Below are 26,341 nucleotides of genomic sequence, written 5' to 3'. Positions count from 1 at the left end.
TTCCTTGACGTGGAAACGTGTACGTCTTTGAATTAAAACCTTGTCTAGGAAACCCCAGGGACCATGATGTGCGGAACAGACAACAGCCCCATTGCAGCTCATCCAAATATTTCGGCCGTGAGTTCCTGTTTGTCCATCTCTGGCCATTACCATTCAATGGGCCGGGTGCCGGCCTGCACTTTCTGTAACACTCGATACATAATTATATAAGAGTAGTTAGTCTGTAGCGTAGCACGCTGGCTGAGAGCACAGGGCCTGAGGGGACCAGGGGCCAGCTGCAGAAGTCTGGGCTACAGGCACAATCAATAACTCTGCTGTTTTCCACACTATGTCATACAACCTCTGTGTTCCAGTTGGGACGTTATGGTTATGAGTCATGAGTAAGAGGCGTTAAAAGGGTTCACACGCTATATGTATGTTTTAATTTACTGTGTTTAACTGATCATAGGGCATGCGTGTTACTGCGGAGTCGAAGAATGGCTGTTAAAGAGCGTTCATTGAAATATTACAGTCTGTAGAGTTTAATTATAGAGTTATTGTAACTGTATATTGGATTGTATCAATATTCACTCTTATTGGCGGGCTAATTTGATATCAACACGGTAGTATTCCAAACCCCAGTCACACAGCTGAACTCGGAGAAGCAAATCAAACACTGTCACTGATGATGAAAAGAGGGATTTCTCTGATCCATTGGACAGATACGCTGCTAGACAACGACAAGCCTGTAGAGCCAAGGTCAATATTGTCCTTTCCACCCAAAGGTTTGATCTGATTGGTAGTGACGGGCAAAACCACACCCCTCTGGTTTGGGATATGGCCCTTTGATTGGCCGAGACGAGGATCTCATGCCTGTTTGTGATGTTTGTTTAACTGTAGTACTCCAGTCATTAACTCATGGTGAAGTGAGTATGAGAGAGAGAGAGAGAGAGAGAGAGAGAGAGAGAGAGAGAGAGAGAGAGAGAGAGAGAGAGAGAGAGAGAGAGAGAGAGAGAGAGAGAGAGAGAGAGAGGTCAGGCATGGGATGTCACAAAAACAGAGGAAGCAAATATGTGCGTCTCTTACACACAATGACAAGCAGTAAACCTGGATGTGGTCATGGCTTCAGACAGATAGATACCTTGTTCCAGAGAGTTAATGGTGGGAGCTTACTTACTTACTTTTTCAACACCATCTAGCTGGCAAAACCTAAAACATTGACTTGGTTATTACTAGTATCCTAATGTGACACTATACTACTGTTACTATTTCCAAAAATAACTCGTCATCTAGCAGATCTCTCTATGTAACAGATGTAAATGTCGTCTTTCAAAGATATGACCTCAGAAGGAAATGGTAAACATTAATTATGTAAGAGATACTTTTTTATTTTAAAATGTTTTTTGATTTCTCAGCAGGAGTTATGGACTACATTTTTAATTCCTCAGCCAAAAGGGTAACACTGTAAGATTCTGACTAATAGATGAGGAATCATTGAGGGCATTTAAATTTTACATTTGAAAAACGCCTGAGAGGAATACATTTTTGTGAAGTTAATCGTCTTATACTGGGCTTCTGAATGGAACATTCGTAACCACCCCTCCCCTATCATTGTATAAATAACCTTGCAGCATGGAGAGGATGTCATATATGTAATACAGAAAGAAAAACTAAAGAGAATGAAGGAGGGATTGGAGGGGATTGGTCATCTGAATCTGAAACTCTTGGGGCATGATTATTTTCCAGGCGATCATTCCTGCGCTCCCATTATCACTACTGTCACTGCGGCTTATCGTCGGTCGCCTGCCGCCCCGGCTACGGGCCTCCGACACGTCCTCTTAGAGACCATGATGCATTGTTCTAATGAGGTTGCAGCCCGAGTGCAGCGATTTGTTTTTTAGGAGGTTCTTATGAATGGTGGCCCTTTGGCTCACCTCCTAATTTCATCAGTTAAGCCCTATTAAACAGCAAAGGTCTCGGGGGGGGGAAATAGACCCTTGGTAAGAGACCCTTTGACATCGGCACAGTGGCGGTTGCATAACTACATACCAGGGAATTTGTTTGTTTTGCAGAAGTGGAAAATGCCCAAACCTTTTCTTTCTTCCTCCAGATTTTAGAGCTAATTAAAAAAAAAGAAGAAAACAAAAAGGTGCATATTTCAGCACCTTTACTGATTCAGATGTGATTGCATTCTGGGATACCAGGCAGGACAGGGCAGCTCGTAAACGATGATCCTCGTTAAGAACCATCTAGGGAATTTAGTGAATGACATCTCACCCTAAAGTGAGGCAAATCGCTCCTTCACTGCAGATAACAAGACAAGCACAATGTTCGGAGATGATACGTCTAAAAAACAATCAGCCAATCTGGAATCAAGTCTATAACAATTGACCAACTACACCTTACGCCTTAACTGCTGATACTGCTGGTTGGACGACTGAGATTTATGAAGAGCGTACTACTTTCAGAGTTTCCTGTTTATGATCTTACAGTTTAAAGAGCTGTTTTCTGGTAGATGAAACAAACGAAGCAGATTAAGCTTTAACTGAGTGATTAGCTGAAACAGTATTTACACAGATAAGGTTATCCAGGCAGATTCCCTGAAGTGGGGGGGCTGTGTGTGTTGTTAGATTGAGATTACAATGAGTAAAGGTCGTGGCCTCTCCTTGGTGCCATAGTGTGTACATTTATCAAGTGCACAGTAAACAGGTTGTAGACTGAACAACGAGATGTTTACATGTTGTATACTATATAGTATCGATAGCTACTGTACATAGGTCATGTAAATTGCTCTGAATACAGATCGTGAGCTTAGAATTATAATAATAATAATAATCTCCGTTTAGGGCAGTTCAGAGATATTGAGCGTCAAAGTTTTTACATTCCATTATGTTTTGTGAGATGGAACCTTTGTATTTTATTAATTACTAACTAAAACATTTCAACATTTAAAAAATAACACCACACAGGCATAACATAACATAACACACACCTAATGGATCAGATTATGTAAAAAACTAAATTTTGACCAAAAATGGAGATAGAACCTTATAAATCTAAGCTCACGAGATGCTGCTAGGCTGGAGTGTATGTATGTAGCCTACAGTATAGTGTTATGGCGTTCTGGCATCATGATCATGTTATATTCAGCCAGATATACCACTATGAGTATTAGCACACTTAAAACACGATTACCTCTGAGACAGCCAGGCATAGAATAAGCAGCTAAATTGAGCATGCCACTATGTGGGTCATGTTTTTGGAGGTTTTAGACTGGTGGTGAATATTTGATACAGTACAGTATGTACACTCTCTCTCTCCCCCTCTCTCCTTCTCTCTCTTCACACACACACACACACACACACACACACACACGCACACACGCACACACGCACACACTCACACACACACACACACACACACACATACGCAGTGTGGTAGCAATACCCCCATTTACCACATGTGTGCCATGTACTGTGTGATACCGCCCATTGCAAGACACAACATACCAGAGTGCATGTGACACAATTTGTATACAACAGTGAAACTCATCTCTATGTAATGTTGCTACTGTTTAACAGCTGTCGTATGTTAATAGAACACACATTCACACACCAATGGCGGCAAGCTACCATGCAAGGCGCCAGCCTGCTCACTGGGAGCAATTTGGGGTTCAGTGTCTTGCCCAAGGACACTTCCACATGTGGCCAGCCGGGACTCGAACCGCCGATCTGCCAACCTTGCGATCATTACTACGATCTACCTCCTGAGACACAGCCTCCCCCCATGAACTATGTTATCTTAATCTTCCCCAAACTCTGTGATTCTCAATCCTCCTTTTTATTGGTGAGGTGGACAGAGTGTCCCTGGGTTGAGAAAGGCGCTATAGAAATCTAAGATATTATTATTATTATTATTATTAACAACTACTGAAAGTAGAACTTATCTTTTCTCACAGCGATGTGGTCATCTTGACCTGTAGGCCTTAATGACCTGTCGTTAAGGGAGAGATGGAACATTTGTTTGGTGCTCGAGATAAGATCAGGTTCTGTAACTCTGAGCCAGGAGAGACGTGAGCTGTGCACACACAGGTTCCTGAATGGGCCGCTTTCCCAAGCAGCTAATGGTCCACTGATCTTAAACAACCCCAATCTGATCACCTAGGAAAAGTCAACCTTCCCATTTACAAACAACAGCCTCCTCCTTGTCAAGAGGTGCTGAAAGAAGGAGACAAGCAAAAACGGAAGGATTTGACAGGGTCATTATGATATGTTGTGGTTGTGGTTTGGATGCTTTGTTGAGTGAGATGTGATCCATAATGATGAATATAGCAACACGCTCCTATTGTGGCAACAAAAGTATCTTAAAATATAAGGGCCAATGGAGTTGGAGTTTAAGATTAGCCTGTGTTAGCCCTGTAAAGCCGTCCTCAGAGGAAAACAAACAGAGGACAGCTCAGAGGGAAGAGATGTTTCTCAGTCGGGTCTGCTCACCTGTGCATTAGACAATAGCACAGCAGGTCCATCTGAAAACAAATGCTTCAGTTCTCAGATGGGGTTAGGGTGACCTGCCTGGAGCCTGAGCCAGATCCATACTATTCCAGGGGTTGGATTGCAATGAAAAGCAGATGTGCACTCTAGCTCTCATAAATGTACCCAGGAAGAAGCCTGCTGTTATTGTACATATCTTCATTTAATTGTGTTTTTTATTTTTAACCCTCTTCCAAATCATAGTCGATGCAGGCGAAATTATTTCATGCATGATTTCATGCAATACCATGCAAGTATTGAAGAACAGATAGTGAATAAACACACACGCATGTGTAGGCGTACAGAGCTTCAGGTTCCTGAATTTGCAACGCTACATGTGTATTTGGTTCACCAAAGACACGTCGTAGCCCGTTGCTATTCGGATGGGTGTCACAAGCATAATATATCAACGCCCTAGATATACAAAGGTGTTTAGCGCCTCTAAATAAAGATGTTTTTAAATAGAAACACAAATGGCTTAAAATAAAGTTTTCTGTGCTCCTCTGCTCCATTTTATCTTCAGTGGAACTCCTCACACTGTGACTCACACACTATTCCTGGACATGTGCTGCTATGTATTTATAGATCCTTTCGAGGATGTCAGGCAGCTCTCGAACGGGATCAAAGTCATTGTAACGGATAGTCATGATCGATTTCTTTCTTCTTCTCCCTACTTGAAACCCAGTAAAAGGGCATTCTTGTCTCAATGGTGCAGGAAAAGTATTGGAATGCCCCCTTTTTCTGCACGCTTCATCCAATCGTCGATAAGATCAGTTCATGTTTCGATGTAGACACTAGAACTGATGATATTCTTTGTAGTATTACATGCTAGACATCATACATCTAGTTTATTACGATAGAAGCCAAGGTGAGCTACAATAGCAAGAGTCACTCACTATTACTTCTCACCCCACTTAATCATTAGGACTGAAAGTCACAGCAATTTTCAGAACTGTTTTAGTTTTTTAAGGTGGTTAGAAGGCAACAGTGGATTATAGTAGATCTTTATGGCATGGGATTGTAGGGATAAGGATAAAGATGACCTTTGACTCCCCTTGCCCACCAATAAAACACCAGAAGTGGCCGGTACTAGGCCTACACAATAGCAATGCACACACCTAATAAAGATGGCTGCAACCATCTTATGCAACCTCTGTCCTCTACTGGAAAAGAACAAAGTCACTTCCGTTAGTAATATTACATCTTAACTGGTCACTTAAATGAAGTGTTGAAATACTCATTGCCAACCCCCTGCTACCTAGCAGCCTATCAGGTGGCTACGCCGGTACAAAGTGTACCGAGTTCGTCATCCAATCATTGATAACATCAGTTAATGTTTGAATGTAAAGGCCAATAGCTTAAGGGTCTTGCAGAGGTATATACACACTCTATTGCTTAATATCACGTTCAACAGAATGCTATACAGACTATTTACTACCCTCTCCAATGCTACTGCCCCCTGCTGGTATAAACCATCACCACTGCAGTCAGGACAAGGCCATGAAGAGTTCCCTCTCCTTTCCTCAGAAGGTCGTGACCTTAGAATGATAAGGTTCTATCTCCGTTTAGAATGATAAGGTTCTATCTCCGTTTAGAATGATAAGGTTCTATCTCCGTTTAGAATGATAAGGTTCTATCTCCGTTTAGGGTAGTTCAGAGATATTGAGCGTCAAAGTTTTTACATTCCATTATGTTTTGTGAGATGGAACCTTTGTATTTTATTAATTACTTACTAAAAAATTTCAACATTTTAAAAATAACACCACACAGGCATTAATAAACACCTAATGGATCAGATTTAGATCAGATCTAACGTCACAAGGTTCCAACTCTACTAATCTTCATTAATTATAGTATTACAATAGAGTCACATACTGTGTTTTCCGTCTCTCTCCTTTACAAGATCGTTTCAAATGGTGAAAGGAGCGATGTGGAAATCGTCATATTTTTTAATCCAGAGTCTTTTATAGCTATAAAGGCAGAAAGTCAGTGGCCTGGGGTGGTCCAGTGGTCTAGCACCACGGTCTACAGTGCACACATATGCCCATGTAGGCATGGGTTCGAATCCAGCCCATGCCCTGCTGACATGCCCTCTCTCCCTTACTTTCCTGTCTGTCTTCATTATATCTGTCCAATAAAATGAAGAATATGAGTGGGACTGCCCCACTCAGAAAGAAAAGCTTAAAAAAAGACAGAAAGTCAGAACAGATATTCTGTTTGGAAGGATATTTGTTGCAGTGAAAGAAACATTACAAACTCCCCAGTGTTCGTTCAACATCTTCATCATCTAATCATCTCTGATTAAACAACAATAAGCTCTCTCCAGATGCAGCTCTCCAGATGTACAAACATTTGAATTACATGAGGCAATCAAGCACGTCATGTCCCTCTAAGGAGGCCGGTTTTTAAGGCATACCCCTTATCCACGATATCGAAATTAGGATTCAGCCTGAAAGTCGACCTTAAAACCCAAAGGCCCGAAGTCGGTTACACGTTACAGTCTGGCCTTGGATCTGCGAATTACATATCACTTCTGGATGTGGATGTAAAACATCTGGGTAGTAAAAAGCCTTTAAAACGCAGGCAGCTGTGTCGTGTATCGGCAGAGCAGACAGACGCTTGCTGGGTTCTGTTCGGTTCTGTTCAGACCTCAGAAGACCGGTCCAGGATGAATCCAGTCCTCATGCTGTGGGCTCTGCCCCTGTTGGCCACGGTGGTCACCCCCCAGCCCCCTGACAACTTCATTTACGCGGAGTCCTCCTGGGTCAACCAGTTTCGCCAAGGCTTCAACTACCAATGCCCCCACGGCGAAGTGCTGGTGGCCATCCGCAGTTACTTCAGTGAGAAGGAGGGCTCCGACCGCCTGTGGACCTTCGAGTGTCAGCGCACGCCCGAGGGGATGGGTGAGGTCACAGAGTGCTGGTGGGACGACATCCAGCGCGCGGGGATGGAGTGGTAGGTCCCCTTGTGTGCCCTCTGCACTCCTCTAGTCTCTCTCTCTAGTCTCTCTATAGTCTCTACATGGCCCAGTCTCTCTCTCTAGTCTCTCTCTCTAGTGTGTGCACTCTCTGGTTCTCTGAAACGTGGCACGCTGTGTTGCTCCATCTCCATCTCCACCTCTCTCTATCTCTCTCTGAGCTCTGGAAGCGAGTCAGCAAGGCTGCTTTTTAGTTTTTAACGAGACTGGCAGAGATGTAATTGAGTGTGTGGAGAAAGTTCAGCTAAACAACGTTGTTAGCATCTGTTTTTAGAGCTGTTTTTGGGCACTTAGAGGCAGGTTGTGTTCACTATGTGGCGCCAGCGCTGACATCCACTGGAGATGCAAGCTGGTTACTTAATCCCTTCGGTGTCTATGGTAGGAAATCCAGATCTAAGCTGGGATTTAGAGATAAACACCGTTTACTGTCTGTAAGTACCTCAATGATCCGTGTGTGTACGCGCTTTAGACTCTCACTTAGGGATAAACATCTGCCTGACCGGCTTATTGCACTTGCGAATGGTGTTTGCATTTCAGGCACGATACAAGTGCTTGCATTTTGAAGACAGATATGTATGTATGAATAATGATGAAAGACAGATATGTATGAATCATATTTTCCAGGCAGGCGTCCCAATTATGCTTTGGTTTTTTGAACACTGACAAACATTTATTTTTGGCCATCCATCTTCCTTGGGGGGATATATCTGGGCTGATTGGGTTTAATCGTTAAAACGTTTTCCTCACATTCCTTTGACGTTGAGGCTTGAGTGTATTACAACTAACTGTTAGCATGTTTGATGCTAAGGTTAAGAGCTGATGGCTTTGTATAATTACAATATAACATCCACAACACAGCAGGACGGCTGTTGCTTGTGTTACAGTGAGAGAACGAATAAACCAAATTGAATCGTGTTGGACAGTACCCAGTAGAAGGGTATTATATTGGGTTAGTATATTTCCACATCCTGTGTAACCACGGTGACATCTCCTCCATGTTGCTCTGAGCAGCAGCCATCTCAGAAGCACCACAGGAATCAATAAGGAGCCAGGGGTCTCCAGGGGCAGACCGCAGGGGCCTGGTGAAGCCCGAATACATTAGGATGTAAAAGGATAGATTCATGGGTCTCTCAGAAAAGGTACAAGATTCAAGATTCAAGATTCAAGATTGCTTTAAGGAAATTCTCCTTCGACAGGCAGAAGTGCAGCTCAAGAATACAGTTTCCACATTAAAAACACACATAGGTCACATACATTAATACATACAATAGAAACAGACAGACATAGCAGTGTTTATAAAATGTAGTGCCTTTTTAAAAAGTCCAGTCATTTAAAAATAATAATAAAAAGGTACTGTATCTAATGAGTCATCCATGGCACATCACATGTAGCTACTGGATACCTTGTAAATTCAGTCAAAACTCACAGATGAAGTTTTATTGGAATTTTTTATAGAAATGAAGGTCTTCTGCATGCAACAATGACAAATCGTGAGTTTAGAATGATAAGGTTCTATCTCCGTTTAGGGCAGTTCAGAGATATTGAGCGTCAAAGTTTTTACATTCCATTATGTTTTGTGAGATGGAACCTTTGTATTTGATTAATTACTAACTCAAAAATGTCAACATTAAAAAAAAAAAAACACACAGGCATTAATAAACACCTAATGGATCAGATTATGTACAAAACTAAATTTGGACAAAAATGGAGATAGAACCTTATCATTCTAACGTCACGAAATGAAGTCTGCCTGAAACTGAAACCTGGTTTATGCTCCGTGTCCCCAGGAGCAGAGGAACTGTACAAACACGTCTGAGAGGGGGACATCTTTGACCCATCAGGGGGTGACATGTTATTGTTCCAGAGACCAAGAGAGGAAGTACGGTCACATCAACACAGACTCCCCTACAGATCAATATCCCACTGGAATTGATTACTTAACCTTGCATGCCTTCAAGTATCAGTAATGTCTTTCTAAAGTCTCAAATAACCTTCATGACTGAAAGAAAGACATTCACTTGCACTTATTTGAACCCGTCGATCTGCATTCTGACGTGCACGAATGTGTGCAAGAACCAAGAACTGGAAAGGTCGTTATTACCACACAACACAGGCCCATACAGGTTCTGCTTGGCGTAGTTAACAACACCAGTGTTATGCTGGAACAGAGTCACACATGCTGGCCACGCCCCAGACCTCATTTGGTATACAAAGCCAGAGATAACCGCAAACAGACAAGAGTTTGGGTATGTGGTGTGTGTGTGTGTGTGTGTGTGTGTGTGTGTGAGTGTGTGTGTGTGTGTGTGTGTGTGTGTGTGTGCGTGGGTGTGTGTGTGTGTGTGTGGGGGGGGGGGTGTGGGGGTGTGTGTGTGTGGGTGTGTGTGTGTGTGTGTGGTGTGGTGTGTGTATTTCTGTGTGTGTGTGTGTGTGTGTGTGTGTGAATTTCCCTCTCAATGACATGCGTTTGTCTGTCTGTGTGTGTGTGTGTGTGTGTGTGTGTGTGTGTGTGTGTGTGTGTGTGTGTGTGTGTGTGTGTGTGTGTGTGTGTGTGTGTGGGTGGGTGTTTGTGTGTTTGTGTGTGTGTGTGTGGGGTGTGTGTGTGTGTGTGTGTGTGTGTGTGTGTGTGTGTGTAGGTGAATTTCCCTCTCAATGACATGCGTTCACACACACCTTGTTGGAAGACGACCCCCACCCATAAAGGTATAGCCTCCTTTGCTTTTAAGACACCACCAGTGTCTGTAAAGGACAAACACAATATGTATACTTTTTTATTTTATTTTTTATTTAGCTTTTATTTAACCAGGTCGGTCCCATTGAGACACAATGATCTCTCTTTCAAGGGAAGCCTGGCCAAGACAGCAGCTTAAAAACATCAAGTTTCAACAGTTAAAACAAACAGCACAATTACACAATAAAACAACACCAGATCAACAACAAAAAATAGACAAAATACAATTTCATCAGAGCAATAGGATAAAAATAAAATCATATAAAATATAAAACAGGAGCAAGAACGATATGAATAAATAGAATACAATAAAATAATACACCTTCTGAGTGGTAGTCGTGAACTAATTATGAGATTATAAATTCCCAGCTAGCATCAGCAGCATGGAACAATGTAAGCTGCATTATTACGCACAATAAAGCCTGTGAGTTATTATTAGCCAATTATTCTAGCCAATGTTGTGGATTTGCTCAGAAATAGAGGGGTGCCATTGCAATTACCTAGTTCTAAAAGTCTGTATGAAGTTTTCCATAAACAATATATTAGATCAAACATTAGACGATGATTTGATGATCTTTGAATAGTTGCAAAAACCTTCAACATCATCATACATTCAAACATTTGACAAGCCCCGGACATTGTGCATTTTTACCACAGTCATCTCTAGCATCACTTGTACTGAGATGTACCAGATGAACCTGTTTTTTTTAGATATATTCATCTGTATGATCGATGAACGCCTGAGTCTCTGAAAACAAACTGAAACTGCCATGTTTGTTGAGAGTTCGCCGTCGACGATTCCAAGGAACTTGTCATGACTTGGTCTCTTTCCACTTGTGAGTGATGTGAAGGAGTCTGCGTCCAACTGGAACTCTCCCGTCCATCCTCTGAGATTTCTCTTCGCTTACTTCACGATCTAAATGTCCTGAGTTATTTCCTGTGCAGTATTGTGCCGTTTCGGAGGTTGGCACAATTTCATGACTCCATAGCCAGACTACTTCACATAAAGCTGAAGAAAATCATTTTTAAACGATATCCAAAGGCATGTATGTAGGCCTACCCCTGAACCTATCAGTCATTCACCTACGATGTAAACAGTCAAAAGATCCTATGATGATAATATACCAATGTCATGGAAGGCCATTCCATCTATTTTTATCCCTATCCGGTGTCTCAGCACAGGAAACGTTTCTGCTACAGTAAATGTTAAATGGACTGCACTTATATAGCGCCTTTTTTGCTGCTCCAAAACTGCTCCAAAGCGCTTTACAACGGCCTCTCATTCACCCATTCACACACACATTCACACACCAATGGCGGCAAGCTGCCATGCAAGGCGCTGGCCCGCTCACTGGAAGCAATTTTGGGGTTCAGTGTCTTGCCCAAGGACACTTCGACATGTGGCCAGCCGGGGCTCGAACCCCTGAACCTTGTGATCATTAGACGTCGGCTCTACCTCCTGAGACACAGCCGCCCCCACAGTAGGTCTTGAGAAGAGGGTTCCTCTGCGTGGGGACAGACACCATCCCATAGGCCATGGTAGGCCCTAGCCTAGTCCCATACGCCATGGAAGGCCCTAGCCTAGTCCCATACGCCATGGAAGGCCCTAGCCTAGTCCCATAGGCCATGGTAGGCCCTAGCCTAGTCCCATAGACACATGGTAGGCCCTAGCCTAGTCCCATAGGCACATGGTAGGCCCTAGCCTAGTCCCATAGGCACATGGTAGGCCCTAGCCTAGTCCCATAGGCACATGGTAGGCCCTAGCCTAGTCCCATCGGCACATGGTAGGCCCTAGCCTAGTCCCATAGGCACATGGAAGGCCCTAGCCTAGTCCCATAGGTCACATGGCAGGCCCTAGCCTAGTCCCATAGGCACATGGCAGGCCCTAGCCTAGTCCCATAGGCACATGGTAGGCCCTAGCCTAGTCCCATAGGCACATGGAAGGCCCTAGCCTAGTCCCATAGGCACATGGCAGGCCCTAGCCTAGTCCCATAGGCACATGGTAGGCCCTAGCCTAGTCCCATAGGCACATGGAAGGCCCTAGCCTAGTCCCATAGGTCACATGGCAGGCCCTAGCCTAGTCCCATAGGACATGGTAGACCCTAGACTAGTCCCATAGGCCATGGCTAGGCGCTAGCCTGGGAGGCAAAGATTCCCGCTGAGGTAACTCACAGAGGGATTTCCCCCCCAGGTTAATTGGGCTCAGCGTGGTTCCCTCTTATCCGCTAGAAAATCCTCCAGTAATGGTTTGATATTTGCTTTGTGCCCTTGCCAGTCATCTCCACAACCACGGCAACATTCACAATCTTAAAATATATATGATTTATTTGGTGTTCAAGGTTTAACTTGAATAGTAGGGGTAGTGGTGGTCTAGTGGATAGTGAGTTGGACTTGGGCTCGGAAGGTTGTGAGTTCAAATCCCGCCTGAAGCCACACCACTACTAGTGTGCCCTTGGGTAAGGCACTTAGCCCTCAGTTACTCCAGGGGGAATGTCCCTGTAATTCGTAATTGTAAGTCGCTTTGGATAAAAGCGTCTGCTAAATGGCAAAATTAATAATTAATTAGTCAATTCTAGAGTACAGTTAAATCGTCCTTAAAGTGTTATGGTCTTATGTATCTCACAGTTGAATCCCTTCTCGTTGTTACACCGACAGTATGGTTGAGGAATAAGTAGGTACTTCAGATGTTTGCCTGTTTGTTCAGGTCATGGACACGACCAATGACGATAAGATCAATATGTTTGTAATATATGTGACCTCAAAATGAGAGAGATGTACTGCCAAGAGAGAAAATACTGTCTGTTCTGTTCTGTGAATAATATGTATTGCATGTTGTTGTAATGATATGATATGCACAATGTGAATAGTTAACTACAAAGTCGACACATTTCGATAAGTACAATACTTCCATATCCCTTTATTACAGGTTTATTTGTATTTATGCATTTATTTATTTTTTAACAAATGAATCAGTTTGTTTCAAATTGGGTGTTTCGTCACGATGCCTGGTTGACTTCTCTAGGACACAGTGCTCCGTCACAGACAGATTGATACTTGGTTGTACTTGGTACTTGGTTTCATAGTAAACGTTCACAGTTCTTCATATTCATCATTCTCACACCGGTACTCTACTCAACCTTTGTCTTAGGACTGTTTGCATGAGTAGGCCTACTCTCCACCGCGCCCCGCCATGTAGATCAACCACCCTCTGTAGGAACTGTAGGTTCCCCAGCCACACTTTACCATCCCCTTCTCATTACCATACCCGTCTCTTTGAGTTACTCCCCGGCTGAGACACTGTTCTCCTGGGAAAGGCCTAACCTATCCCCATTGGTCAGATGGCTGCGGGCCGTGCCTATGTTGCCATGACAAAAGGCTGCAGATCGCTGTGCACTCTCCTGCTCAGAGTTGATGTTGGTGCATCTGTTGTGATGACAACTGCCAGTATCTGTATGGGCCCTAAACACACGGCACTGTCAACAAAACATTGTTTACATCAAATCACCAGCGGAGAGGAGAGACTTGAGAACAGGCCTCCTCCTTTCCTATGTTCTTCTGTATCGGGGTATATGAACGGACACACTCACACAGATTGTCTTAACCTCTTCTTATCTGCCCTATTTTTCAGGTTTTCTGCTAGAAATGACATGCCCAAAGTGAATATAGAATATCTCCACAATCACAAGGGCCTTCATAATGATCTTGGTATCGAATGAAAGCTAACACCGGTGGGGTGACTGTAGAAGTGTCAGAATCAAAATATATGTTACTGTGTCAGAGTAAATAGAGCTAGAACATTTTGCCTCATCTCTAGTCTCTTGAATGCCAGTGCTGTTGACGTAGGTCATCAATCTCAGTTTGTTATAACAGTCTGTAAGCCTCCTCCTGCTGTATGTTCTTCCGTATCGGGGTATATGAACGGACACACTCACAGATTATCTTAATGTAATTGCCTCATTAGTAGTCTCCTGAATGCCAGTGCTGTTGACCTAGGTAATCAATCTCCGTTTGTTATAATAGTCTGTATCACGGTCAATGTAATATGAATCTGAATGTGCAGTTACATTAAAACATTATCTCATTCTGTTGTCATGTAAGTAAGTAAGATGAATATTACCTCTGTTTATCTATATTTAGATACTCGTGGTATTTATGGTGTACGTGTACATTTCTGTCATGCTGATTAATTCATTGCCTAAATGCATTTGGATGCCTAAAGGTTTAGAAACGAGCTGTACAATACGATGATTGTATTGCCAAGTCCTGTAGCTTTCCATCATGCTGATCCAACAAGTGTCTTCAATTCCGCTGGCCTCCTGTGTCTCTTTAGCAAAATGCTCATGAGAACAGAATGCTGCTGGCCTGTATATCTAAGCTTCTCTTAATCAAGCAGTTTATTGAAGTGGACAGACCCAAACATGTATCGCATCATAAAACACCTGTTTTTGTATTTCAATGGTATTTTATTTGGAACTGTAACAAGCTGTTTGAGTTGTGTTGACTCAGCGGTCTCCTCTCCTCTCGTTGCAGGTCGTCATCGTGCACCAGTAACGGGGTCGTGGCGGGGGTACAGAGCAAGTACTTTGAGCCGGTCCTGGACCGCGAGTGGCAGTTCTGGTGTTGCCGATACAGCCGGCGGTGCCCCTACTCCTGCTGGTACGGCTGCTCGCCCCAAACTCTCTACTTTTACATTTACATGTTTGGCATTTAGCAGACGTCTTATTCCAAAGCGACTTACAATCAATACATTTGACTAAGCAAGTGAATCATCAATCCACCAGTCGTAGCAGGAAGAGTAATCCAGCTCAGGCCCGGGGCCATTGATAGAAGGAAAAACCGTCTTCTAATCACCTTCTTCTAATTAACCTTCTTTTTTTAATTATTATTGTTATTAAAAACAATTAGACACTGGAGAAACAGAGAAACAGTACAAGGGGGGCAAATAGAAGTTTTTAGGGACACAGTAGAGGGGAAAAGCAGGTGTCTTCAGGAGATGCAGTGCTGGGGGGCAGTAGAAGTCTCAGGAGGAGCACATAGTAGTGCCCAATATGAACAACAGTGTTTCTCCCCCGTAGGAAGACCAGTGATGTTCCTGCCTACTACAAGGAGGAGGGCGAGATGGTGGTGCCCAGCTATGGCTACTTCATCAGGGGGGCGCAGACCACCTTCAACTTCGTACTCAGGTCTGTAGACTTACTACAGGGTTGACTTTGAGAAGGGGTTCGTGAGCTTAGAATTCTAAGGTTCTATCTCCGTCTAGGGTAGTTCAGAGATATTGAGCGTCAAAGTTTTTACATTCCATTATGTTTCGGGAGATGGAACCTTTGTATTTTATGAATTACTAACTCAAAAATGTCAACATTTTAAAAAATAACACCACACAGGCATTAATAAACACCTAACGGATCAGATTATGTAAAAAAATACTAAGTTTTGACCAAAAATGGAGATAGAACCTTATAAGTATAACGTCACGCAGTGTTGACTTTGAGAAGGAGTTGCTTCCTCCAACTGAACTGTGGTCAGTACAGGGCAGTAATCCACTTTTGAAAGATCTATATTTAATCCATCCCATATTATAAAGTACTTGTTTCAGGGTCAGACTGGTGCAACATACTCACTACCGAGGCCTCATGGAGCAGAGGTCATGTGTAGGGTACAGGGAATTGGAAGAAAAAAACTAACAAACAGAAATAAACATAAAAAAAAATGTGTCTGAAACATTTCAGAGAATCAGGCTCCAAAACACTAAACTTAACCCTAACCACCCTAGCCCTAACCACCCTAGCCCTAACCCCAACCCCAAACCTGACCCTAGCCCTAAGCCTAACCCTAACCACCCTAGCCCTAACCCCAACCCTGACCTTAGCCCTAACCCTCCCCCTCTTTCCTTCCCAGGCCGCACCTCAAGCCCACTAGGAACACTTGGGCAGGGGAACATAGGGAGCAGGCGCCAGAGCCTTACTGGCCCTCCCTCCTAGGGGGCCTCCTTAATATTACCCAACCCTAACCCATCATTTCATCATTTGTAGGCTACAGAGGTCATGTGTAGGGTACAGAGGTCATGTGTAGGGGGTACATGTAGGGAATAAAAAACAGAAATAAACATTTCCATGGCACACCTTGACACCTTGACACCTTGACACCTTGCCACCTTGACACCTTGACACCTTGACACCTTGACACTTTGTCTCCTTGACACCTTGTCACCTTGACACCTTGTCACCTTGACACCTTGTCTCCTTGACACCTTGACACCTTGACACCTTGACACCTTGACACCTTGACACCTTGTCTCCTTGACACCTTGACACCTTGACACCTTGACAGTTTCACTGACCAGATCTTCTTCTTTTACTTTGTTCCAGAGATCGTCAGTGGAAGTACGTCCTGTGCAGGATGACAGATTTTGACTGTGCCTTTGAGAATCTATAGACGTACTGTACATGCGGCAGCTTCTCCCCAACATCTTACTACATATACTGACATGTAATCCTTATAGATGGTATCCAAGTTTCATGTAATCATTGGTAAATAAATAAAATACTTATTGCTTGTTCATTAATGCCAAATGTATCTTGATAATTGACTGAGTGGTGTTCTGTAAAGAACCAAACAAAAGATAATGTGATGAAACAATAAAATGTGAAATACTGAACAGGTTGTGTATTTTACCTGAACTGGTCCAGTTAGAACACACATTAAGTTTAAATAAAAAATGTTAGATTTACTTAATGTAAATAAACTAAACAGTCGACAATGTACCCTACTGGATATCACCCTCATATGCTCACAGCAGACGTGCTGAAGCAGCAGATTAGAGGGCGGCTTAATAGTATTGAACACTAACAGTCTATCCCATTTCATGTTTTCTAAAACAAATTTTAAATAAATACATAAATGGTGCTACAGCTGTGTGAGCCAGCGCTGAGTGGCTAGTTATAGTGGTAATGGTCCAGTAGCTCTCTATTCACCAGCCAGCTGTGTAGTGTTGTGAATATGACGTGATAATGATAATGATAGTATTTCATTTACATTTACATTTTTGGCATTCAGCAGATGCCTTATTCCAAAGCCACTTACAATCAATACATTTGACTAAGCAAGTGAATCATCAATCCACCAGTCGTAGCAGGAAGAGTAATCCAGCTCAGGCCCGGGGCCATTGATAGAAGGAAAAACCTTCTCCTATCACCTTCTTCTAAACCTACGTTTTTTTTTTTTTAAATATTTAGACACTGGAGAAACAGAGAGCAGTACAAGGGGGTCAATAGAAGTTTTTAGGGACACAGTAGAGGGGAAAAGCGGGTGTCTTCAAGAGACGCAGTGCTGGGGGGCAGTAGAAGTCTCAGGAGGAGCAGTTAATATGAGGTGATAATGTCATGATAATGATGATGAGAGTATTTCAGTAAAGGGAGATATCAGATGGGATGAGCCTAAAGTCACAAGAGTAGGTGCCTCTGGGTAAGCATAACGATACCCGCAGCTACAATATGTTCTGAAGTCAAATAACTCACCTTGCATAGGAAATTAGCTCAACCATGCAAACAGCTCTTGCATTTGTTAAGGCTAACACTGAGACACTGAGACACTGAGACACTGAGACAGAGTTGAAGAAGACTCCTCAATGTCGGTTTATAATATTTATTCAGACAAAGATGTCAACACCCTGTGGGTGGGAATACAGCGTATGAGTAAATACAATTACCAAAACAAGACATACATAACAAGATATAAACAAACATGAACGATTACTGTTAACCACAATCTGATAATAAGATACATATAACTAATAACAGACTTACGTATAACAGGCAAACACGTCCTAAAGAGAGAGGAGAAACAGCGTGTATCCTCGGACCACCTGGCATCCACAATGGCCGCCACAACTTCTCCTAACTCTAACCTCTTAACAGAGAGTACTAAACACATAAACCAATACTATCGCCCCCTAGCGGTCGGGAGTACACTCCACCCTGCATCCCCCCCAGACCGGGGAGCCACGAATCCACGTGGGTCCACGGGCTCAAATCCATTGGCCAGACTCAGCTTCATATCGCTTAGGTGGCCTCCTAGCACGGGCCGGCCGGGCGGGCCGCAGTGGCGACGGCGCAGGAAGAGGTGTAGCGGGAGCCACACCAGCGGGAACTAGGGGCGCGGGGAGAGACGACGCCCCGCCTGAAGGCCCTAGCAGAGAGGGGCCCAGAACAGCAACACGGGGCCCATCCGTCCCCAGCCGGGCGTCACCCTGGGGCACCACTGGACCAGAGGGGGTAGCTAGGGGCAGAGAGTCCAGGGAGGGAGGAGGCAGGGGAGGCGGCGACGGCAGCCGCTGGGTACATGGGGCGACTGGCGTGTAGCCACGGAGGAACCGCCGGTTGCGCAACGTCAGGCGTCCTGAGCCATCAACTCTCACCCGATACTGATCGTGGCCAAGCGACTCCACCACCACCCCAGACCTGTCCCACTTATTGGGGCTCGGGCCCTGCTGATTCTGGATGAACACCCTCTCACCGAGTGCCAGAGGGCGAAGTGGTCTTGAATGAACCCCCAGAGACTCGGTGGTACGGGACATCCGCGTACGAAGGGCATCCTCCTTCACAGCCCATGCCTGACGCCAGAGAGGACGGATATGCGGGTTCGAAAACTTCTCCAGCCTGTTAACGAAGGAGAGCGAGCCTCGAAGGGGGTGACCGAAAATGATCTGTGCTGGTGAGAGGTTGCAGTCTGGGTCGGGTGTGTTACGCAACTGTATCATCGATCCTGGTCGAGACTGCCCGCCGGGCCACTGTTGGACATCAGAAGCCGCTTCGCAGTCTTAACAGCGACCTCCGCTCTCCCGTTAGACTGTGGGAAACTGACGGAGGACACACGATGCCTGATCTGCCATAGGCGGAAGAAGTCCTGAGTGTGGCTTGCCATAAATTCCGGGCCGCCATCGCTTGAAAGCTCCTCAGGCACCCCAAAGGTCCGGAAGAATGAGCGGAGGTGGCGAACAAGGCCAGCTGCGCCTCCAGCATCAGTCCCGGCCGCAGCGCCCAGGACCTCCACCCAGCCTGAGAGCCGATCCCCGACGACCAGGTAGTGGCGGCCCCCGTAATCAAAGAAGTCAGCAAACACTGCCTCGAACGGGGTGGACGGTGGCGGAGATGACAGAGGGGGCGTAGCTGCCTGTGATGGAGCATTGCGGTTGCAGTCCGCGCACCCGGTCCTGACAGTGCGGATATCCCCAGACATCCCAGGCCAGTAGACTATGGCCCGGGCGTGCTGCTCCATCGCCGAAACCCCCTGGTGGGCAGCATGAAGGTGTCGAAGGACTCTCCCGCGGAGGGATAGGGGAATCACGACGCGATCCTGATACAGCAAGACCCCGTCCTGCGCATAGATGGAGTCACAGACCGGCGACAAACTCACCACGGCAGGGTCATGCGCGTCCACTCCGTCCCCGTGCTCAATCATGTCCAGCAGGCGGCCGAGGCATGCGTCAGCCGCTGTCTCTTGCGCGAGGAGGGGCCAGGAGACGGCGCCGAGCTCCTGAGCATCGACGCAGATGGAAGCCATGAGTGCCAACTCGACAGTGTCAGGCACGCCTGGCGGTTCCAGGGAGAGGCCGCTAGCCGAGCCCGAGGGGGAAGGGTGCCTTGAGGCAGCGTCAGCGGCATGGTTGCTCACGCCAGGGAGGTAAACAATCTCGAAACGCCATGGGAGGGTACGCTGTTTGAGCCTGAACAAGCGTGAGTTTGTGATCTCGTCGAGTGTGCGGTCCCCGAAGATCTTCACCAGGGGCTTGTGGTCGGTGACCACGACGAGATCGTCGCATCCCTGCGTGAAGTATCGTGCCTGCTCCAGACCCCAGGCCACGGCCAGGGCCTCCCCTTCGATAGCCGCATAACGCTGCTCCGCGGAGGACAGGAAGCGAGACCCAGCGAGTGTGATTCTCCAACCTCCCGGGCAGCAGTCCGGCACGCCCGAGGCACAGCTGCAATGCTGTTGGAGAAGGAAGTAGCCAATGCCTCGCCTGGACCAGTCGGGGCGGAGGCAGGTGCGCTTCTGCATGTCATAGATCTCTACACCTTCGCGAATGGCCCCAATTATGGCATGCTTAGACGCCTGGAAGGCCTCCTCCAGCTCGGTTGACCATGCGAACTTGCAGCGTGGGCTGAGGAAGGGCTTGAAAGGAGCCATAGTATCGCGCAACTGGGCGTAGTTAGTCACTTGATTTACAAGGCCGAACCAGCTTCTGATATCTGTCGTGGAGACCGGGCTGGGGAAGTCCCGGATGGCGTCCAGGTATTTGGGAAGTGGCTCGATGGTAGCGTCCGACACCCTGAAGCCAGCGAAGTCCACGCTCCTCTGCGCAAACTGAAACTTGCCCGGGTTCAACACGACGCCTGACCGCCCGACACGTGTCAGGAAATCGATGGTCCTCCACCAGTGCTGCTCCAAGTCGGTGTCGTAGTGGACCGTGTCATCCACACACCGTTCCTTGCGTTCAAAGTCTGAGAGGATAGCGTCAAAACGGCGGTTGTAGCCATCACCCGACGAGAGGAAACCCTGTGGTGCCCTGGTGTAACGCCACCGGCCAAAGGGAGTGATGAACGTTGTCAGATGACGGTCAGACTCGCGCAGTGGCACACTGTGATAACCATTCCAAGCGTCCGTGACTGTCTTCCAGGTGCCCTTCGGGACACGACGTGCGAGGTGGAATGGGGACTCAGTGGCGAACGTCTCACGCTGGCAGAACTTATTGAGAGGGGAAAGGTCCACGGTCCTGCGGGGGGACCCGTCGTGCTTCCGGGTAACCACCATCCGGTGGCACCATGTAACCGGTTCGCCGTACGGCACACGCTCGATGACACCAAGGGCCTCGTCCCGGAGAAGGTCGTCGTGGACCTTCTGCTGCCAGTGGAGAGGCACACCGGCTGCGGTGTGGCACGCTTTCGGCGCGGCAGCAGGGTCCACATGCATCTCGACGGGCGGCCCCTCCATGCACGGCAATGCCCGATGGGGGCACGTGTTAAATGTAGATGAGGCATACCTCTCAATCAACCACCCCTTCATCCGGCTATTGTTCTCAGGCTCGCAAGAGAATGGCAGCGCCGCGGGGCGTGACGGAGGGACTGCACGCTGTGGACACGAGCACCCGGCGTCATGGGGGTCGCTCGGGCCGTCGCAGCCGCCGTTGGCGGACCTCAATGCATTCACAGACAAGGGCCGACCCGGCGAAGAAGGGGGGGCAGGATCGTGCGTGTCCCTGGGTCGCCCCTCACCACCTGTTGGGAAGTCCTTAGGCAGGAGGCTGAGGTTGAGCAGCGACTCATAGGAGAGGTACATTCCCCGGACCGAGCTGCTCACATACACCATTGAGCGGCAGGACGACACCTCGCCGCCGTTGGAGACCGCCGAGAGTGTAGCAAAGAATGCGCCATCAATGGCTATGGGGGAGCGATTTGCAGCCGAGAGGCTGAGGCTAACAGGGCGCAGGTCGTCACGCGAGAATCCGCAGGACAGGTACTCCTCTAACGACCAAATGTCCGACTGCGCACCTGTGTCTGCGATGGCGGACACCTCCACCATGTTCCCCGAGGGCCGACAGCCGGCGCCGCCCCCCTGACCCACCGGATTGTCAATCGAGACGGAGATCAGTGCCCGGGGGTGTTCCCTCAGCCTGGCCCGCCTCCATTCGCCCTTGGAAAAGATATGGTGCTCGAGTCTGAGAGGTGCCGTTGTGCGGCGCCGACGATGGTTCCCGTAGTGTCGATCTGGGCGCGCCTCAGACTGAATGACCGAGAGCTGGGAGATTGGCTCCGACTCCAGGGCGGCCTGCTGACCGTTAGACGGCGTCCGCAGCCACACCTCGGATCCCATGGTAGCCTGCTGACCGTCAAATGGTGGCAGCCGCCGCTTGCGTCGACGGGCCTTGAAGCAGTCGACACAGAGCTGGTGAGGCCTGATGTTCCATCCGCGAGACCCCTCTGTAAAGACATGGAACGTGTTCTGACACCCTGGGCACACGGCTCGTTTTGCCACATCAGCTGGACTCGGGGCCAAGGAGGGGCTCCGCTGTGGGCTTGGCTGTGGGTCCTTCCTCAAGCGCTGGAATGAGGAGACAGCCGACAGGGCGGATGATGGAAGGGCGTTACGAGCCATCTCCTTGCCCTCGACGAGCGCGACCACATCATTAACGGGCTTCAGAAGAATGTCAGGCGTCCCTAACGCCTCGCGGCGTATGTCCGGGTCGTAGATCCCATTAACAAGGACATCGCGGATGATGTGATCAGTGTAGCTCACACTCTTGCCACACTCGCAGACAGCCACGTAAGAGCACGTCTCCGCCTTCCCACGCACTCTGGCAGTAAAGGCGCGGAATGTCTCATCGCGTTCCTGGCGCAGCTGAAGCAGCTCTGTGCGCAGGACGCATGTGGCGACCGGGACAACGGCCAGCAAGCGCATAGCAGCAAGTAGTTCCTCTAGAGCCCCAGAGGCGACGTCCGGGTCCGCTTTCAACAGGCTGTCTCCAAGTTCGATCCCCGCGCACTGAAACAGCTGGAACGGGGCCTGGGCCGCTCCAATGCCCGACCCCGCACGGAAGACCTCCCACCGCCGGACGAACACGTTCCACTCCTCCGTTGAGATGCCGGTGTCAACCCTAGGCCGCTCCATCCTCGGGCCTCGGGGAGCTGGGGTCTGAACCGCCGCACCTCGATGGAAATGTCCATGGTTTGTCAGCAAGACGATGGCGAGTGCTTCGGAAACGTCTCTGGTCTCGAAGTCGCAGCCGGGGAAGGGGCATTCCACCTTCATGGTGTTGACATGAAGAAGACTCCTCAATGTCGGTTTATAATATTTATTCAGACAAAGATGTCAACACCCTGTGGGTGGGAATACAGCGTATGAGTAAATACAATTACCAAAACAAGACATACATAACAAGATATAAACAAACATGAACGATTACTGTTAACCACAATCTGATAATAAGATACATATAACTAATAACAGACTTACGTATAACAGGCAAACACGTCCTAAAGAGAGAGGAGAAACAGCGTGTATCCTCGGACCACCTGGCATCCACAATGGCCGCCACAACTTCTCCTAACTCTAACCTCTTAACAGAGAGTACTAAACACATAAACCAATACTATCGCCCCCTAGCGGTCGGGAGTACACTCCACCCTGCAAGAGTCATTGCAGTTATTGCGTCCTCAACCTCAAGTCAGTCTAAGCCTGTGACAGGCTGCGTTTACCACTCCCATTCAACTCTTCAGTCTCGGTCAAAAGCTTTTGTTCACAACCGAACTCTGCCGGGACTGGGTCAACGGCTTTCTAAAGCTAAATGGGCTCATCTGGGCCCTGGCCAAACGGGTCCTCCACACCGTCTGGTTCAGAGCTGAGCCCGGGCCAGTGGCTCTCAGCACTGTTTGTTTATGGCAACTGCTGTCTCGAGGCACCGAGCCAAACGTTACAGAGCAACAGGACCGTCCCCAGGGGCCAGCGGCTGACGACAAGACGCGTGCTCGCAGAAGCTCCTTCGCCCCCTGAGGGAGGTTGACGTCCTAGGGTGCACGTCTCCTTTAGCAGCAGGACGAGACGGAGGTCGGCGCTCAGAACCGCTATCCCTTGCATGGATACCATTCCATTTTTCATTACTGACATGCCTGGTTTAATTGTACGGACTCGGACAAAACACTATCGATGTCCAAAGGCTATTTAGATTTGAATGTCTGTAATTATGGGGAGTTGCAGGAACCACAAAGTAAAGCTCTCTTGACTGCCATGGTTTATATAATTATATAAATACAACTGAGAGCAAAGCGGAGTAGTAAAAGTAAACCATAGCAGAAGTAGTAGTAGTAGAAGTCTCAATTCTTAATATAAAACTAACTTTGATGAAACAAGTGTGTTTTAATATAAGAGTACAGTAGGCTATATGAGGTACGAAAACCAAAACTTTTTTATAACAAAAATATTGAAGAATATTAAGGTGTGAAGGCAATTCACCATACTCTACCACTTTGGTTCAACACATTGCAATGCAACAACAGATGATGTTCTGATTGTAGGAGATTATGAATATGATTAGGCTATATATGGATTATGACTAAGAAAATAAATCACCAGTATAAAATATTTTTCTTAAGTGACCTTGTTCTGGTCTCTTTTTATCCAAAGCGCTTTACAACGGCCTCTCATTCACCCACACACCAATGGCGGCAAGCTACCATGCAAGGCGCCGGCCGGCCCGCTCACTGGGAGCAATCTGGGGTTCAGTGTCTTGCCCAAGGACACTTCGACATGTGGCCAGCCAGGGCTCGACTCGAACCGCCGATCTGCCGACCTTGCGATCGTTAGACGGCGGCTCTACCTCCTGCGCCACAGCCGCCCCACATGTGATGTTTTTATCGAGTGCATCAAGCACAGTGCAGTTCAACCAGCTCTCTAAGTACTAAGTTGTGGCCCACTCCGAAGATGGGGACAGGGAGTACAGTAGATGGCAGGTCTCGTTAGCCACGGTTCGGTGGATGGCCAGCGCAGACCGGGCGCAGAGTGAAGCAAACAGGAGATTTCTCAGGCTAATTGGGGATTAGCTAGTCTGGGAATAAGTGGCTAATGCATCCGCACTTAAAACTCCTCTGTGAAGACGCATTAAGTCATTCTCTTATAATCTACACATCTGTTTACTCATGTGTGTACGTATCTTCATAGGGTTCGACAGTCTCGATTTCAGAGATAATTGTCATCAATGGAATAACTCCTAATTTCTCCTGTGACTTGCCCAAGTTGTTGGGGTCATTATGTCAACCTCTCAGTACAGTATGACCCCAGCATCCATGAATTAGGTCAACTTTTATACTTTTTAGATCTTTTAGGAGAGTTATAGCTCTCAATCAGGGGGGGGGGGTGAGAATTAAATGGGGGGGGAGAATTATGCAACCTCCATAGTGATGTCACAATCACAATTCACATTTCTACCATGCTCTGAATCGGTCTCTTTGAGCCAGTGATTCAGTCACTGCGCCTGTGTGTGAATGGGAGTGGGGGGAACAAATTGTGTTGCGGCTTAGAACACTGAAATACCCCATTAATTGTGGATCACCGCGAACACTTTTAGAATGACCTTGATTTGCCTGTGAGCTTGTAGTAGAACGGAGTACTGGAATACTGGGATACACCTAAACTAAAGTTGTTTAAAACTGAGCTAGTTTTACAATAACAAAACCAGGGGTTTCAAACAGGTTAAGGCAATCATAATTTGAACAGGTGTTCCTGATATGAGCAGACCTGTGGTATGAATTATCGTAGCTATCTTATAGCTCAAAATCTCAACTATCAAGGAGGTTTGGGTTTAGCATGGGAGAGCAGGGAAAGCCTTGGTGAGTAGTGCGCTCCATGGAGGGGTGACCCTGACCCAGCATATGGATACTCTGTTTATTTAGGGAGCCTCTGATCTCACTTGGGGATAAGGACAGCTGCTCCTACTGATACAGAGAAGCTTCTCACCCTGTGCATGCGTGTGTGTGTGTGTGTGTGTGTGTGTGTGTGTGTGTGTGTGTGTGTGTGTGTGTGTGTAGGTGTGTGTCGGTGTGTGTGTGGTGTGTGTGTGTGTGTAGGTGTGTGTGTGTGTGGTGTGTGTGTGTGTGTGTGTGTGTGTGTGTGTGTGTGTGTGTGTGGGTGTGTGTGTGTGGGGGGGGGGGGTGTGTGTGTGTGTGTGTGTGTGAGTGTGTGTGTGTGTGTGTGTGTTCGTGTATCTATGTGGTAGTATTTGAGTGTGTGTGTGTGTGTGTTTTGTGTATCTACGTGGTAGTATTTGAGTGTGTTTAAGAAACGGCACAGTTCCCATACATACAGTCCGTTTCAACATAAATATAAATATGCAGGGACATAAATAAAGCATCATGCCTCCCCGTCTATTAATAGGAAAGGCCTTCACTAAGGAAAAAAAAAAGATGGAGTCCCCCCGAGTGTCCCCTCCCCCTCCCCCTGTTCCATCTCACTCTCTAGAAACAACAGCCCACACACTGCCTTGGGTCTGGGTAAACATGCCTATGGGAATGTGAAATGTGCCGGGGCCACAAGCTAAGTGGAATCTCCTTCTTCCTGTCTGCCTCCACTGGCTCTCTGGGA

At 46.9% G+C, this 26,341-nt stretch overlaps 1 protein-coding gene across 1 annotated transcript; it reads left to right on the top strand.

The window, feature by feature from the left end:
- Positions 1–7,176: 7,176 nt before the first annotated feature.
- Positions 7,177–16,648, top strand: dpt (dermatopontin; the record flags this gene model as incomplete). The annotated part of the gene is made up of 4 exons (XM_080535971.1): positions 7,177–7,463; positions 14,744–14,869; positions 15,289–15,396; positions 16,582–16,648. 4 exons carry the CDS (start codon positions 7,177–7,179, stop codon positions 16,646–16,648), a joined length of 588 nt encoding a protein of 195 aa, XP_080392097.1.
- Between the last annotated feature and the right edge of the window lie 9,693 nt (positions 16,649–26,341).

The sequence above is a fragment of the Nansenia antarctica genome (genome assembly GCF_963989245.1).
Source record: "Nansenia antarctica genome assembly, chromosome: 7".
Taxonomy (NCBI): domain Eukaryota; kingdom Metazoa; phylum Chordata; class Actinopteri; order Argentiniformes; family Microstomatidae; genus Nansenia; species Nansenia antarctica.
The sequence above is the reverse complement of the archived record's forward strand: the minus strand, read 5'-3'. Positions and strand labels throughout refer to the sequence as shown.